The sequence below is a fragment of the Eptatretus burgeri genome, chromosome 10, assembly GCF_056783735.1.
Source record: "Eptatretus burgeri isolate ZD-2024b chromosome 10, Ebu_testis_v1, whole genome shotgun sequence".
Classification (NCBI taxonomy): domain Eukaryota; kingdom Metazoa; phylum Chordata; class Myxini; order Myxiniformes; family Myxinidae; genus Eptatretus; species Eptatretus burgeri.
Window position 1 is genome coordinate 50,438,304 of NC_140970.1, and position 18,151 is coordinate 50,456,454.

The 18,151-nt window shown below is 47.5% G+C and overlaps 1 protein-coding gene across 4 annotated transcripts in view; it reads left to right on the forward strand.

Moving 5' to 3' along the window:
• Positions 1 to 621: 621 nt before the first annotated feature.
• The window catches only part of LOC147018533 (uncharacterized), a 63,517-nt gene continuing 45,987 nt past the window's right edge, over positions 622 to 18,151 (forward strand). The window contains exons 1-2 of one of the 4 annotated variants that reach the window (XM_085898268.1): positions 622 to 757; positions 11,578 to 11,732. In XM_085898268.1, the coding sequence (XP_085754394.1) occupies positions 11,636 to 11,732 (97 nt within the window). In that variant the 5' untranslated portion in view covers positions 622 to 757; positions 11,578 to 11,635. Of the gene's footprint in view, positions 758 to 794; positions 977 to 1,007; positions 1,098 to 1,243; positions 1,429 to 11,577; positions 11,733 to 18,151 lie in introns of those variants that run through there. The other 3 variants (XM_085898270.1, XM_085898269.1, XM_085898267.1) reach the window with 3 other exon arrangements.

Below are 18,151 nucleotides of genomic sequence, written 5' to 3' on the forward strand. Positions count from 1 at the left end.
GGTTACCTGTGCCGAGAGTGGAAGATTGATGTTTGTGAATGTAACTGAAATGGAGGGTGGCCTGTGACTCTGCTGTGGGGTTGAAGTTTGTGAATGTAATTATATCTTTTAAATAATGTTTCCAGTATGTTTGCAGGGTTTTTGTTCCTTCTTTAAAAGAGGATGATAATTTATCAAGATATCAAGTTAAGGCTAACTAAGTCTTAAAACCAAAGTTTCACAGCCGAGTGCACAAATTGCTAAGATATTAGTTATTATAACTTTTTATTCTTCTTCTACAAGGCCCTCATTTGTCACACCATGTGGAGCTGGGGAAAGTTTTGAGTCCAAGACTTTCACGAACCGGCTGAACAGGCGTTTGACGAGAGCCGAGTTTGGCGGGAATGTGTAACTTGTTCAGCTTGTCAATTTCCCGACCCTTCCCGACCCTTCCCGACCCTACCCGACCCTTCCCGACCCTTCCCGACCCTTCCCGACCCTACCCTACCCGACCCTACCCTACCCGACCCTTCCCTACCCGATCCGACCCTACCCTACCCGACCCTTCCTGACCCTTCCCGACCCTACCCGACCCTCCACGCAAGTTACCAAGCGGGATGTTTTAACGTGCCCCAAGGCGATTCAAGACCACGTGGTTTGACGTGCATCATGATGACGACGAACACTTCGGGAACTTTGTCATGATGCAACGTGTTGGCGCGATGGGAGCAGCATTCGGACAGTTTGGGGTCGGGACTCGGGAATCGAACCAAGACGGGTCAATGTTACACAATGACGTCACCGTCCGAGTATGTAACACCGAAACAGTTCGGTAAATGAGTTTAAATGGAGATCACAGGTTTAATTACTCTTCAGCAACGTTTGTGGGTTCACGCTCACGTTGGAACAAATGGAGATGATGTAGTGCCTAAACATGACGTCATACGCTGGTGTGCGTCACACCCGAGGAAGATCACCGTCATCCCGTCGGCAACAGGTAAATCGAGTTCGCCAATTAATTAATTAAACCTTCCCGGTCTCGGTGCCGCCAATTCGGATCAAAAGACGCGTTCATTCGGCCAACGGACCACGGGCACGGCGGGGACACCTGGGGCCAGGTAAACAGTGGGGACACCTGGGGCCAGGTAAACGGACTGATGCTCACTTCGAGTGATCCCGCTCGGGTTCTGAGCCCGAGATGGTGAAAAGTTCACGGAAGTGACGGAGGCAGCTCGAGCCAGCTGATGGAGGGTCCGGGGGGGGGGGGGAGGATGTAAAAAGGAGAAGTTTAGATCGAGGGATGGAGCACGCGATACGTCGTGTCAATTAGTGTGCGGGATTTATCTTGTCGGACACAGGTGTTTGTTTACCTGGGCGATGTCCGAGGGCCGTGTTGGAGCCGCGATCCGGTACATGGACGGAGAAGGCGGCCGCGGCTGAGCCGAGCAGGTAATGTCCGCTCGGCAGTTTCTCGGTGGGACAAAAGTTTCCTTCACTCTCCAAACACGGACAAAGTTTGTCTCGAAGACACGACGGCCTGGGACAGAAAGCTCGACAGACGGACGGACGGACGGACAGATCGCTTTCTCACTTTACTCCTGGTTACTGCTCCGTTAACTGACAGCTCCGCTTGGTTCTCGAACTTTTAAAACAAAACTTTTATTTTATTAAATTCTTCCATTCCTCTAATACCGACTCATTGTAGTTCGGCCGTTGACCTGACCATGACGCAAACACGTGCGTTTGTAAGTGCGCTGGGCATTCGTTTCGGTGTCACGATGTTCACTTTCATCGTCAAAATGACTCGAAGTCCCTATTATTATAAGGTGGAAGTAACTACCTTTGGGTCAATTTCGGTCATTTCACGGATTGCTCATCGTGCAGGTAACACTCATGACTAATCAATGGCGTTCTGGCGTCGTTTGCAAAAAGAAAAGAATCCTGAAATGAAACGGTTTCGTGCAGTTTGTTTCAGCAGCTGCTCCAGTGCTCTTGTTGAACCACCATACCAGAAAGTTATCACGATACCGGAGACTATACCTGGTGATGCTAGCTATACCTGATAATATACCTGAAAATGATAACAATACCTGAGAATGATAACTATACCTGAAAATATACCTGAAAATGATAACTACACCTGAAAATATACCTGATAATGCTAACTATACCTGAAAATGATCACTATACCTCAAAATGATAACTATACTGGAAACTCTACCTTAAAATGAAAACTATACCTGAAAATATACCTGATAATGCTAAATATACCTGAAAATGATCACGATGCCTGAAACTCCACCTGAAAATGACCACTATATCTGAAAATATACCTGAAAATGATAACAATACCTGAAAATGCTAACTATACCTGAAACTATACCTGAAAATGCTAACTATACCTGAAAATGATAACTACACCTGAAAATATACCTGAAAATGCTAACTATACCTGAAAATGGTCACTATACCTGAAAATGATAACTATCTCAAAATTATAACTATACCTGAAAATGATAACTATACCGGAAACTCTACCTTAAAATGATAACTATACCTGAAAATATACCTGATAATGCTAAATATACCTGAAAATGATCACGATGCCTGAAACTACACCTGATAATGCTAAATATACCTGAAAATGATCACGATGCCTGAAACTACACCTGAAAATGACCACTATATCTGAAAATATACCTGAAAATGATAACTGTACCTGAAAATGATCACTATACCTGAAAGTGCTAACTATACCTGATAATGCGAACTATACCTGAAAATATACCTGATAATGCTAACGATACCTGAAAATGATCACGATGCCTGAAAATGCTCATGATACTTGAAAATATACCTGAAAATGATCACTATACCTGTAAATCTGAAATAGTGAGGAAACATTAATGATTTGTAAAATGATCCACCATTTGTCCAATTAAAGTGTAACATGAGATTTTGTTTGTGTCCTGGACCTCAGAACTAAAGTTTTTTAGTGGTTTTTTTATGTTAAGCACTCTTCTGAAATGGCCATCATGTGGGTTATATGCTGACCACTTTGAATGCAGCCTGTTGTTGTGCTTGTTTGATATATATAGGTCAAGGTTCATGGAAAGATTTCATAAAGAATAATGTGAAGTGGTTGTTGAGGTCACAAACAGGCTTGGAGAGAGTTTGGTCGTAAACCCCCATCTAAAAGGTCACAGAGAGTCTTGTGGAATGAGGTGACGCAGCTGAAAGGCGTTATTGTGCATGCGTGTTCAGCTTGGCTTGGGCATGAAGGCTGGCACAGCACTGGCTGACAAATCCACAGCAGCACACAGTTAAACTGCCTGTGAGTTCTGCCATCATCAGTGACATTCATAGGCCAAATGAAAATAAAATAAATAATAATCTGGATATGAGAAGGCAGTAACTGAATCATGGCCTAGTAAGGATGAGGTTAAAAGAGAAGATAGAAATGTAATCGTAGTAATGGGAGTGATCGAAGCTTGCTTTCTGGCAAATTGCTCGGCTCTTATTTGAACCAATCAATGTTCTGGTCACTAATCAAAGGCACACAGGAAACGACATCTTGGGTGAGGTTGTGGAGAAATGTTTCAATGTTGCAGTATTCACTCTCGTCATGCTTTTTACAGTGCACTCTGCTGAGGACCCCCCCCTAATGCCACCCCAATGCAAACACACAACTCCCAATTGCTTTCCTGTACAGTACACCGCCCATCGTCGTGTTGTATACCTCGGTGTCCCACATCATGTTTTATGCCTTCCCCGTATACCATTTGTCCCATCCACTAAGTATTTTTACTTGTTTCGGACTTGATGCCAATTATGATGGCTCGGCTAACCTGTACATACACATTGTGACCTCACAATGCTTAAAACCTCGTAACTTATTGAAATACTGTTCTTAAAACTGTTACCTAGTCTTTCGTTGTGATCGCCTATTCAAGGATTGAACACCACAGGATGTCTTTACAGAACAACGGTCTGAGAGCAATGACGACCACCGGTCTTGACGGTCAGCAAACCCTCATAGTTCCCACGCCACAAATCTTTTTTGCATCTCCTCCTACCTCCAGCTACAATACGAGTCATCCCCTCTTCTGGTGTCAACACGACCGGATATATTTTAGCACATAACGATGCAAAAACCTGTTTATTTAAATACTTTAAAAACCTTGATTATAACTTATTGAAATACTGTACTTCAAACCTCACAGCTTCAGGAACTTCGCCCATGACCCCAGAACGGGGCATTACCCCTTCACCTTGCAAGGGGGCCTATGGCAGCCCACTTGACCCCCACCTAAGTGTCATGTTCCTTTAAATGAAAGCTGGTCACCCTGGTTGTGTCCAACCATGTTCCTCCCTGCACTGCTTCAAATTTGTAGTTTGCCATCTCATGGTGTCTCCCTTTTCCATTCCTGATCTTTTTATTCACGCTAACCTCCTGTCCTACCAGCTCCCATACCCCGTCTTTTATTACAGACCATGCTGCTCGGTCTGTTCTGTACTAAACTCCCTCATCTCGGTGGCATTATAATGGCTAGAACTTCTGCTGTCAGTATGAGAGGTGGGTGGTTCAAACCCTGGCTGAGTTATACCAAAGACCTTAAAAATGGTAGGTGCCTCTTCCTTGCTTGACGTTCAGCATTTGAAAAAGATAGAGCAGGGGTAAAAGACCGTAGGTTGGCAACCATTACACAAGCTTGTGACCTGAGTCAGGTCAGGTTCGATCTGTGACCTGCTACAGGTACCATGTAAACCTGTACTAACCTGTTCCATGGTCGGGTTGTCGGCGACTAAACCGTCTCCTCCACCAGGTTTTCTGGTGAGGAGGGTGTTTGGATATGGACACCCAGCAGGATTAAAAACAAAACCTGTCAAAGGGCGGAGGAGCTCCTTGTGAGCCAACGGCCATCCATATCTAGTGCCCAACTGTGTCTGCGGACGTCCTCCTGCAGTTGGGTCACTTCTTATTAGGAGGTTGGTGGCAGGATTTGCACTCCGGCCACCGTAAAACCCTTCATTCCACAAAACGCAAAAACGCAAAAAAATCTGAAAACCCACTCCGTGGGAGTACCTCCTGTGCAGCTTCCCTTCGCAGGGCAGCTCACCGGATGACGGGATTGGGGCAAAGCCTTCGGGACCCCCAATCTTTGATAGGAGGGAAACCATGGGGTAACATTCCCAGGTCAGATTGCGGGAGAGTGTGTCGGAGTGGTGCTGAGGTGTCGTCCACCAGACGGCGGTCTCCTTGGGTTAACCTGAGGCGGTCCCTTCGGGTGGGTGCCTGGAATGTCCTATCCCTAAGAGAGGATGATCACCTGTCTCTGTTATCATCTGAGCTCAAGCGTTTGGACATCGGGATTGCAGCTCTCTCTGAGGTTCGGAGACCGGATTGCGGCGAGATAATGGTGGGTGGTTACACCTACTATTGGTCTGGTCGCTCTGATGGTTACCATACCCAAGGAGTTGCTGTAGCTGTGTCCAATAAGCTGACCCCAATGATAATTGAGGTAACACCGGTCAACGAGCGTATTATGAGATTAAGGATTCGTCACTCCTTAGGTGTCATTTCCCTGGTCTCTGTTTATGCTCCGACTGAGGCGAGTGATCTCACCGTGAAGGATGCATTCTACGCCACACTCGAGTCTGTGGTTGATCAGTGCCCCAGACGAGATACACTTCTAGTCTTGGGGGATTTCAATGCATCGACTGGAACTGATAGGGATGGTTATGAGGTGTGTGTTGGTCCCCATCGGTCAGGAACTATGAACCAGAATAGCACTAAGTTCCTTGACTTTGCAAGAAGTCATGGACTTAGGGTGGCTGGTTCATGGTTTCAGCGCCCACAAGCTCATCGCTGGACTTGGTATTCCAACGCTGGCGGTGTGGCAAAGGAGATTGACCATGTCCTCATTGACGGTCGTTGGAGGATGATCCAGAACTGCAGGGTCTACCGGAGTGCTCAGTTCCTCAATACTGACCACAGGCTTGTTGTAGCAATTCTAAAGCTGCACCTTAAATCCTGGAGAATGGTACCATCCCAGCCGAGGCTGGATGTTGCCAAGCTCAGGGATGAGAGAGTAGCTGAGGAGTTTGCGAACAGGCTGAGTGGACACTTGGGGAGTCTGGGTGCTTTGGGGGGTCCTGAAGAGTTGTGGAGCGCCTTCAAGACCACCGTCCTTGATGTTGCCGGTGTAATGCCTTGGAGCTCACCGCAGGGCAAAGAAGAATTTTGTCTCTCAAGGGACACTAGATACCATTGACCAGACTCGCAGGGCCAGGCTGAATGGCAGAGCTGAGCTGTTCAGGGAGCTGAGGCGTAAAACTGTACGTGCACTGAGGGTGGACAAGGAGGCCTATGTGCAAGGAATCTGTGAGGGGGTAGAGCATCACCTGTGGACAGGTGATTCTCGTCCCGCTTACAGGGGAATTCGCGCATTACGTTCTTCCAAGTCCATCCCTCGGAGCACTACAGTTCGAGCAGAGAGTGGTAGGCTCTTGACAGAGGAGTCTGAAGTGAAGGCCCGCTGGGCCGGTTACTTTGAGCGGTTGTACCAGGCTGATCCCCCAACTGACGAGTTGGACGTCAAGGGTGTTACAATCCCTGTTGCTGACCCTCGAATCAACTGTGGTCCACCTACGCTTGTGGAAACACGGGCTGCGTTGAACCAGTTGAAACGGGGCAAAGCTCCAGGGATCTGTGGCATCCATGCCGAACTTCTCAAGGCTGGTGGAAATGCTGCACTCGTGTCGTTGCATGCAGTTTTGTGCTCTGCCTGGAACACAGGCATCATCCCAACTGACTGGAAGAGGGGCCTTGTTGTCCCTCTCTGGAAAGGGAAGGGTGATCGCCAAGACTGCAACAACTACCGAAGGGTGACGCTGCTCTCAGTGCCGGGCAAGGTCTTTGCTTGGATAATTCTCGATAGGGTTCGCCACCATCTGCTTGAGCACCAGCGTCCAGAGCAGGCAGGCTTTACACCAAAGAGGTCAACGATTGACCGTATCCTTGCACTTCGTGTCCTCACCGAACGCAGACGAGAGTTTCGGCACGGGCTGCTTGCAGCCTATGTTGATCTCTGTAAAGCGTTCGATTCAGTGAATCGGGATGTCCTCTGGAGGATTCTTGGTCTTCGTGGGGTGCCACCAAAACTGATCGATCTGATGTCTGAACTCTACTCTGGTACTGAGAGTGCTGTGAAGTGTGGTGGTACCATCTCTGACTTATTTCCAGTTGTTACTGGAGTTCGTCAGGGATGTGTACTTGCCCCCACACTTTTCAGCACTTGTATGGACTGGATTCTAGGGAGGATGTCGGAGAGATCTAGTTGCGGTGCGTCATTTGGGAATGTCAAGATCTCGGACCTTGACTTTGCAGATGATGCAGTCATCTTCGCGGAGACTTTAGACATCCTCTTGGGGGCCCTCGAGGTGCTGAATGAGGAGTCGGAGCCGTTGGGATTACGGGTTTCTTGGGTCAAAACTAAGATCCAGGCTTTCGGTGACATCTTGGATGCTGCTGTCCTGTCTGTGTCTGTTTGTGGTGAGGATGTTGAGGTCGTGGAGAGATTCACTTACCTTGGCAGTGATATTCATGTCTCTGCTGGCTGCGAGTCAGAGGTCAATAGACGTCTGGGTCGGGCCTTGGGAGTCATGAATTCACTGGATCATGGGGTGTGGCGCTGCCGGTACCTGTGCGGGAGGACGAAAGTCCGAGTCTTCTGGTCCTTGGTGCTTCCAGTCTTGCTCTATGGGTGCGAGACTTGGACTCTGACCAAGGATCTGAGACGGAGACTTAATTCCTTTGGTACCAGTTTTCTTCGGAGAATCCTTGGCTATCGCTGGTCGGATTTTGTGTCCAACGAGCGGTTGCTGAGAGAGACTCGGATGAGATTTGTTACCTGCATAGTCCGTGAGCGTCAGTTGCGGCTGTATGGACATGTGGCTCGTTTTCCTGACTCTGATCCTGCTCACCAGATTCTCTCAGCGAGGGAGTCTCATGAGTGGAGGAGGCCAGTGGGTCGACCACGTGCCTCATGGTTGCAACAGGTTGACCATCATCTCAAGGAGATGGGGATGGGCCTGGCATCTGCCTGGGGGATGGCCAGACGGAGGCCCCTGGAGTACCGGCGGAAAGTGGACGCAGCGACGTGCTGTTCTGGCACATGCTCCCATACCTGACCTGACCTGATTACACAAGCTTGACGTACCCTAAAATCGAAATGTTACATTTTGAACATGAATTGAAAAACAAATGTGCAGTTTAACAGTACCTTGGCTCTGAATTCGGCTCAATGGAGCATGGGAAGAGAGGAGTGAGATAAAAAAAAAAAATTTAGTCTGTCTACCTGTCTGGCGGTCAAACAAAATTGAAAATCATTCCAAACAGAAAACTTACTGTTTTTAAGGATGTCATAAAGGACACAAACAACAGGCACGAAGAACTAATGTAGCGCGTTAGATAAGGTGGTGTAAAAGATGCTGCATCAACGGTGGAAAACTTCCAAAAAAATGTTTTCGACAACCTTTAAAATCTTTATTTTAATTCATTTTAACTATATGCAGTACCTGAACACTGAAGAAAACAAATCACCTTATATTGACACTTTCAAAACCCTGCCGTTTAACAGTACTTGGACAAAATATTACAGCATTTTACATCACCACAACCAATCGCATTTGCCGTTTGCAGAACCCGCCCATGTCCTTGTTTCTCCTCAACTCTCTTGGTCTTCTCCCCCCCCCCAAAAAAACCTGGCTTATGAAACCGTCGTCCTGATTCAGTTATACCCCACTCTACTAGCTAGCTGCAGGTATTGAAGCAGATAGTGCACTGCAGTACCATCTCATGCTATCTCTGAACCCTACCTGCAATCTTTTCTACTCTCATTAACCCTACCTAGCCCAATCCTGTCTCTTTCAGGTTTCCTCTCCTACTCCGTATCCTCTTTCCCCGTTCATTGCTTGTTTTTGTCCACCTGTGGCCCACTACCGCACAGTCAGTGCATTGCCGTTTTCCGTTTTGTCTCCTCGCTCTTCCATGAGCCTGGATTCTGCATACAAGAACATCATGCAGCAGATGCTATGCATCCCTCTCGCATCTGAATATGTGGATTTGCAATTGTTAGAGATCCTGAGAAATCTCCACACATCTTCCATCCATGATGCATCGGCTTACAACGTGGATTAGTGAATAGTGTCGCGTTGATTCATCAAGCAGTTTTTACGTAGACACGAAGCTTGGTTAAACAATGGTGTAAAAAGGCTGAAAGTCTCTTCAATTTGAGCACAACACATAGAAACTCCGGATTTTTTGGTTTTGAGGTGGAATAATGATTACCAGTGCCAAAACATTATACAGTGGTCTAAGTTTCTGTTGCTTGTGCGAACGAAATTGAAAATTATCAATATGTATTTGCTCAGGATTTTTAGATCCTCGTGGAGGATCTTGAAGTCTTACTCACGTTGTTGTTCTTCATCTTCTTCTTGTGGACTTTTTTTGTTTCACAGCCAACAGTTTTCATCGAAACTTCCTGAAACTTGGCATATATATGTAAAAGTACCCTGCACAGACAGTAACCATCTCCGATTTTGAAAATTCCTCCAAGAAAAAAAGTGATGACGTCAAAATATCTCCGCTAATGGAAATCGCCAAAAAAATTATCTCCGAAACTAGGTAAGCTTTTTGAATTCTGTTTGCAGGAATCGAACAGGGCATTGGCAGAAATGAATTACCGCACATATGATACATCACTATGACGTCATATCAATTTTTTATGACGTCATTCCTATTTTTTGACATTTTTTGTTTCACAACCCAGAGTTTTCATCGGATCTTCGTGAAACTTGCCATGTGTATGCAGAAAGCCCACGCGCAGGCAGTAACCATCTCCGATTTTGGAAATTCTTCCTATAAAAAAAGTTGACGTAATAATATCGCCGCTAATGGAAATTGCCTATACCATTATCTCCGAAACTAGGCAAGCTGTTTGAATTTTGTTTGTGGGAATCAAGCCGGGCATTGGCACAGATAATTTATCACAAACCTGATTCGTCACAATGACGTCATATTCGTTTTTATGACATCATCATTAAGAGGACGAGGATCTTAACTCATTTGAGCTTGTTTTACTCGTAAACAAAACAAAACATTCCAGAACTTGAATGGCACTCTCAGAAGAGCACATGCCTCCGCCAGGATCCGGATCCGGATCTTCACCAAAATCTAATCGATTTGTCCTTGTCACACACCCAACCTGCACACCAAATATCGTCCAAATCCATCCACAACTTTTTGAGATATCCTGCTCACAAACAAACAAACACAATTAGACAGACAGACGGGGGTGAAAACACAACCTCCGTCCACCTTGTGTGGTGGAGGTAATAATGTTGTAAACTCCGTTTATTAACAACAAAATGAAAATGTATAACTTCCAAAGCTCCAGCCGTATCTCAGGTAAGCTCGCTCAACTAATCCGAAACTTTTCCTTTGCAACCCAAACCAATTTGCTGCTCTCCAGCCAACGCCCTCGAAGCCACTGTGATATTTTCAGCATCGTTTGCGAATAGTTGGGTGCCATGCTATGCCTGCACTTGTTGCACACATTTGCTTGTGTCTTGCTTGGATGAAGAGTTAGTCCTGTACACACCTGCTTTATCTGCAACCATCTTCAGCCATTAGCTTGGAGACTCTCTCGGAAAACTCGTCTCCTCTGCCTCCTCGAACTTCATGCGGATCGTCAAGTGTTTTTGTTTGATCCTTGATCTGATCTTTAAGCTTTGCTTCTTCAGTCGGTTGTACCGTACATTTATTTATTTATTTGTAGAACATTCACAACACCTCCATGTGCAACATTTGTTTATTGGCAAGAGCTTTGATATAAAAATGAAATTGCTGGTTTTCAGAAGCAGGATAGAGCTGTGATTTCCCAATTGACCTTTACTGTGCTCAGCAACACAGGATCATGTGTGCGGAAATGTTTATAACCAGGGCATTTGCCTTTACCGTCCAACAGAAGTCTGGAAACGTATTCTAATGTCTATTATGTACAACACGATAGTGCACAGGTAACACACCTGTCTTTCAGCTGTCCAGCCTGAGCTCGGTTCCTGACCCGACAATAAACCGTCAGATTGGTGCTTCACAAGCAGGGCGCTTGCAGCACAGAGTGCACCATCCCTCGGGTGGATGTTAAGCTCGGTGTCTCGTCTGCTAGCTTTATTTGGTGGACTTTAAAGATCCCCTGGTGTCTTCCTTGAAGAGTGGGTGAATTATCACTGACACCAACCAATTACAAATTCCCCTTCGTTCTACCTCCCCTTACCCCCTACCTTATCTCCATCCCACTGGATACTATCACAAAAGCAAATCACCCAGTGTAATTCTTGACCTGCCTTCATCAGAGTGCTACAAAGAGAGTGGGGTGGGGGGGTGAGAGGGAGGTGTGATGGGAAGGAGGGGGAGAGAGGGAGAGTTGCTCTTATACCATGTGATTGCCAAAATCCACATGTGAGTGCAAAATATAGGGCCTGCATGGCTCTTACAGACGTTCATTGCTTTCAATTTGTTGTTTTTGCAATCAGGGCTTTGTCCTCCTTGAGCTGACTATAGCTCTGTGTGGATGCCGTCATCACAGCACCAATGTCCGCCACAAAGAAGCCTGGGACACTTTCACACCAAGAGAAGGTGGGAGCTTGCAATGCAATTGACCATCAAGCACACGAGATCTCGAAGGCAGGTGAGGTACATCCTTACAGTAGCATGCTCACTACTCCGCTGAGGGGAGTAAGGACACAAAATAATACTAATTCTGTAATGTTTGATCTATTTTTTTGTAAGGTGTCAAAATCTTGATGAAAGGGGCAATCTATTAATTTTTATAGGACAGGTGGGGTTAGGGTAGTATGAAGGAGGATAATTGAGAAAATTAAAATTGAGAAAAGGTAGGAAAGGGAGAAAAATAGGAAAGAGGAGGTTCGGGTAGTGCGGGAGGAGTGGCGAGAGAAAGGAAGTTTGAAATTTCTATGAGGCATGACATTGGGTTTCTGTAGGGGGAGCTATGGGGCATGGGGGTGGAGGTGGGTTGTGCAGTTGGTGAAACACTCCTCTATATTTGGATATGTAATCAACAGTTTCGTCCCAAAAGGCAGGTATTCAACAACAAGACAAAAATCTGTGCATTTATTTATTTTCTATTTTTCTGGTTCCACTTTGGTTCTGTAAAGCCTTTCCCTTGTTTATTTCATTGTACATCACAATCCAGCCCATCCACGAAGCTGTGTTCGTTCGTTTCAGCAACTTTCTGGACTATTTTACTTCCAAACAAATGCAACGACAAACTTTTCTAAGTTGCCTGGTGTTTCATTGTAGGCGTGGCTGTTGGGGTTCCATACACCTGTGTTCTGTAAGCCATGTCATTTTTGAGTGCTGGGAACAATGAAGGAATCTCCAGATCCCCGTCATGTTGTCTTTGAATATTCCCTTAAACATTGCACATGGACCCTCTGAACGGAGAGCCTGTGTGTTTTAAAGTCGTTTTTGTAAAATATGTTTATCAGTTGGTGCTTTGTGTTTTGCAGTTAACAGAGAAGATGCAGTTATCAGTTTGTTGACACAGTTATGATAGACCTACCAGCCTTTTCCTGTATTTTTATTATTTCCCTTTCATTTCACATTACCTTTCCCTTTTTAAATTACAAAACAGATCATACACTTGATGTTAATCTCACTTTGACTGCAACCTGGATTGTTAGGGCCACCGCACACGAGCCGAAGTTCGCTTACGCAACACAACAACATTGTGGGTGACAAATCTCATGAAATCTTATTTTGTTGGAGACTGCCACACACTTGACTCGCACTACGTGATTGTCAATGTTTCTATTTTCGGGAAACAAAATGGCAATGAAGAAGAAATGTGGGGGGGAGGATGAGAATGTCGAAATCTCTCAGCGAAAAAATGCTTTGGCACTAGTGCTGGTCCGTTAACGTTGTGCCAGGAGCAGGTAGTGCTACACACAGCCTAACGTGAACACAAACACACACACCCTTACACAAACACACCCACCCTTACGCAAACACACACACACCCTTACACAAACACACACACCCTTACACAAACACACACACCCTTACACAAACACACACCCTTACATAAACACACACACCCTTACACAAACACACACACCCTTACACAAACACACACACCCTTACACAAACACACACACCCTGACACAAACACACACACATCCTGAAACAGACACTTACATGAACACACACACCCTTACACAAACACACACACCCTTACACAAACACACACACCCCTTACACAAAAACACACACCCTTACACAAACACACACACCCTTACACAAACACACACACCCTTACACAAACACACACACCCTGACACAAACACACACACCCTTACACAAACACACACACACCCTGACACAAACACACACACCCTTACACAAACACACACACCCTTACACAAACACACACACACATCCTGAAACACAGACACTTACATGAACACACACACCCTTACACAAACACACACACCCTTACACAAACACACACACCCTTACACAAACACACACACCCTTACACAAACACACACACTTACACAAACACACACACCCTGACACAAACACACACACACCCTTACACAAACACACCCACCCTTACGCAAACACACACCCACCCTTACGCAAACACACACACCCTTACGCAAACACACACACCCTTACACAAACACACACACCCTTACACAAACACACACACCCTTCACAAACACACACACCCTGACACAAACACACACACCCTTACACAAACACACACACCCTTACACAAACACACACCCTTACACAAACACACACCCTTACACAAACACACACACCCTTACACAAACACACACACCCTTACACAAACACACACATCCTTAAACACAGACACATGAACACACACACACACACACACACACACACACACACACACACACCCCCTTACACAAACACACACACACACTGAAACACAGAAACTTACATGAACACACACACACACCCTTACACAAACACAAACACACACACCCTTACACAAACACAAACACACACACCCTTACACAAACACACACACCCTTACACAAACACACACACCCTTACACAAACACACACACACATCCTTAAACACGAACACTTACATGAACACACAAACACACACACACACACACACACACACGCACCCTTAAACGAACACACACACACACACACACCCTTACACACACACACACACACACACACACACACACACACACACACACACACACACACACGACCTTTCAGGAACACACACACGGCTATTCCTATGGTATAATATTGTTGTGGTTGACGAAATTCGCAAACCACCATTCAGGTCCCGTAGGTGAGATATCTCTGTAAGTATATGTGTAGTTAGGCCCAAACCCGTTGTTTAGAGGGAATAAATGTCATTCATGCGGGCTGCGACCCTTTTAGATAGCCGTTTTTCTTTTACTATCTTTATTTTGGACCAGCCGCCATTACTACCACCACCAACCACGTCTCAACAGCCATCACACAACAACCACCAACCGCAACGCCGCTTCACAACAACAGCCACGACCTTTACCGTCACAACTCGCCCTCGCAACCATCGCATCACCGTCATTCCCACGCCGCTTGTGGGCACCGATACTGGACTCATGCAGGGCGCGCACCGAGCAGGGGTGCAAAAGCGCCGGCCTTTCCGAAGAAAACGGATCAAAAACGACTCACGCCCACTTCTGTTCCGTCCTATCGGTGAGCGTGGGGCGATTTGGCCCCGCCTCCAGGTACGTAGGAGTGTGGTCGCTATATGCAAATTCATGGATCAAAAAGCATTCACGCCCACTTTTCCTCGGTCCAATGGGGAGCCAGTTAGAGGTGAAGGGTCGGAGGTAAAGGGTCGAAGGTGAAGGAGCGAGGCCACGGGGGATATAAACGACCGCGTTCGTCAGTCAAGTGGAGTTGTCGGTGGAGCTGGGAAGAAGTGGTAGTAGTCAGAGTGAAGAGGACGGAGCTGTGGAGAGGTGGCGGCGGCGAAGGCAGTCGAGGGGGTGCTCGTGTCGGAGTCGGGGAGCTGCGGAGGGAGAGGCCGGCAGCGCGACCGAGGTCGTGGTGGAGACGCTCGTCGCGGGACCCGAGACAGGGAGATATCCTCCATCCCCCGAGCATCAACAACCCCCTCCTGTTTCCCCCCCCCGCGCTGAGATAGTGCGAGAAGGGGGCCCCGTCCCCACCCCATACCAGGCAGTCCCAGCGAGGCCCGCGGAGTCGGGGCGCCAGCGCCATTTCGCGGCTCATCACCAGACGGGTAGGCCCGACGCGGTCTCGGCCCCAGGCCCACCTCATCCTTGAGGGTGGTCCTTTTCTTTTGCTTTGGGTATATGTGTTGTCGGCGCCGTCTGTGAAGTAAAACTGCATAAGTGTTGCCGTGTGCTCGCGTAGTCGGTAATAGATCTGCATTGTGTTTCTCTTTTATATTTGCTTTTTGTGTAATTGTATATGTGTGCTTTCCGTTCATCGTGAAATAAATGTGCTTTATGTTGAACTGTTTTCCCGCTTCGCTTCGTCTTTTCCTCTATTGAATCTCCATCTTACTTCACGTAAAGGGTTGGTCGTGGGCTAAAACGCCCGATAATTAATCGAACCGTCGAGGCCGACGATAACACCGCTCGGTTATCCCGATAGTACGGAACGGGTCGCTTAAAGTGGCCCGTGTCCGAAGTCGACCTGCGGCGAGGTGCGATCGCCCGATCTACCCTCCGTGTGGGTACTAAGGTAGGTCGAATTTGGCGAGCAACCCTATCCCACGCGGGGGGCCGATTGGCACGATCGTGGTGAGGCCGAAAGGTCCACCCGTGACTAGTTCCCGGCGTTAGTCCGAGAGGGTCACGACGGGATTGTCCGTCCGGTGGGCGACGTGCCGCGATTCGAGTTACGTGGCCGTTCGCACGCCGGCGGGCGCGAATCCGCAACAATATAATTTCAAGGTTTGCTGTAAATGATGTTAATGTCTCAACATCCAATATTCAACTTTATTGAAATGGTAAACCTGAAAACATCGTTCCCTCACCTCAAGGAAGAACCTTAACCTGTAAGCAGTTGAATGGTTTCCTGACCACACAGATCATCAGCTGGGCACCGTTCTTCGTCAAGGTTTTGATCCTTTCAGTCCAGAACCTCTCCAAACGGCGGATCCACAACCTCGATCATGGGTCCATATCAGTAGATTACCCACATCAGAAGATCCACAACCTCGATCATGGATCCATATCAGTAGATTACCCACATCAGAAGATCCACAACCTCGATCATGGGTCCATATCAGTAGATTACCCACATCAGAAGATCCACAACCTCGATCATGGATCCATATCAGTAGATTACCCAAATCAGAAGATCCACAACCTCAGTTGTGTCCAGGCAGTCAGTCAACCCATCAATGCAACATCACTAATTGGACTTTACTCACTGGAGGATTTAATGCATTATCACATAGTTACAACTCTCATCACACATTCTATTATACTGTTGTGGTTCTAAAAACCGCATGCCTCTAAGGCAATGGCATCCATCATACAGTGATCCCCAGACAATTATTTCATTAATATACATGCAGTGAGACCGTTTCCTCATGTTTAATGGGTCAAATGGGATGAAGTGCGTTGTGTGGGTTTCATAGTTCGTCTTCTCTATCTCTGTCTCTATATATCTCTATCTTCATTCCAACTATTTTCCTCTTATTCCTGAAATAAATCCAAGCAGGCACCGCACCCAGACCACAGCAACACCCTCCACCTATGAATGTCCTTGCGGAGACCAATGGAAACATCCAACTACACGATGGAAAAATCCTCCGCGGCAAGATACGGTGTCGAAGGGAATAGTAGAACCAAACATTAAATCCCAACGCCGTGCAGGCCACACGCGGTGCGCTCTTTTCAATACCCAATATTTATAACCAATCCTTTCCTTCAATCCATGACACAGATTGGGGCCGGCACTGCGCTCAAGCAGCTGCCCGTGAGGATCACCACTGTGATAAATAACCGCGTGCATGAATAGCGGACCCACACGCAGCCCCATGATATTTACCATCGCACAGTACGGGGCACGCATAGCGCACCTCTTCATTCGGGTCTGCGTGTTGGTACACAACGGCATCTTACCGTCGATCTTCGCTCACCACCGCGGCCACCAATGTCTCCCGCGGACGGCAGACATCCTCCTGCACCTCTGCCTCGATACAGCCGTCACCACGCAGAGGCATGCTGTACGGCCCGGATCGCTTGGGCCGCATGGGGTCCGGACGAAGCAAGCGCATTGATCAGCGCCAACCACAACTCACCGGGGGTGCCCGAGCGGGCATGCGGGGCCGACGCGGCCCTCGGCCAGTCGCCGGAGCACGGCCCGAGAGTTCGGTGCAAGGCGATTCGTATCGCAGAGTTCGGAGCGAGAAAATTCCACAGCTCGGCCATGTCTCGCTGGATGTAAAATAAGGCCACTTCCGGCCATGGCGGCCAGGTCGTGCGGTCACCGGGGCTCAATGGGAGCTCCTCATTCGGGTGATGACTCATCGTTTCGGGTCGTCGCCCCCACCCCGCACGATGGATCCTATAAAGGACGGATCACAAAGCAGTCTGTCGTCGTCGTGGTCGTCCTCATCCTCATCCTCTTTGTCTGGCCTTGGATTGATCTCTGCATCCGCCTCCTGCTCCGCAAGTCCCGTCTGCCACTCCTCCCACTCGCGCTCGATCTCTGCCTTCTTTGGAATCTCTCCATTCACCGTTTGCTCCACCCACCCACCTTCTCCACCCACTCGCCGCTGGCTCCACCTTCCGCCCTCCCTCACGCCTGACGGTCTCGCCCATCCTCTGGATCAGTGCAGATGCTGCACCAGCACCGTAGCCAAGCAGGAGATGATGCGCCAACTCTCAAGGAGGGGTCGTTCAGTGGAGCGTCCCCCCAAAACGTACTGGGTAGCGTGGTCGGTCAGCCGTGCAAGGTATTATGAGACCGTGAGCCTCATCTCCTCTCTTCTCATTAACTCCTCTTCATCGGGGTTTGTTTGTTTGTGTATGTGTATGTAATGGTGCCAGT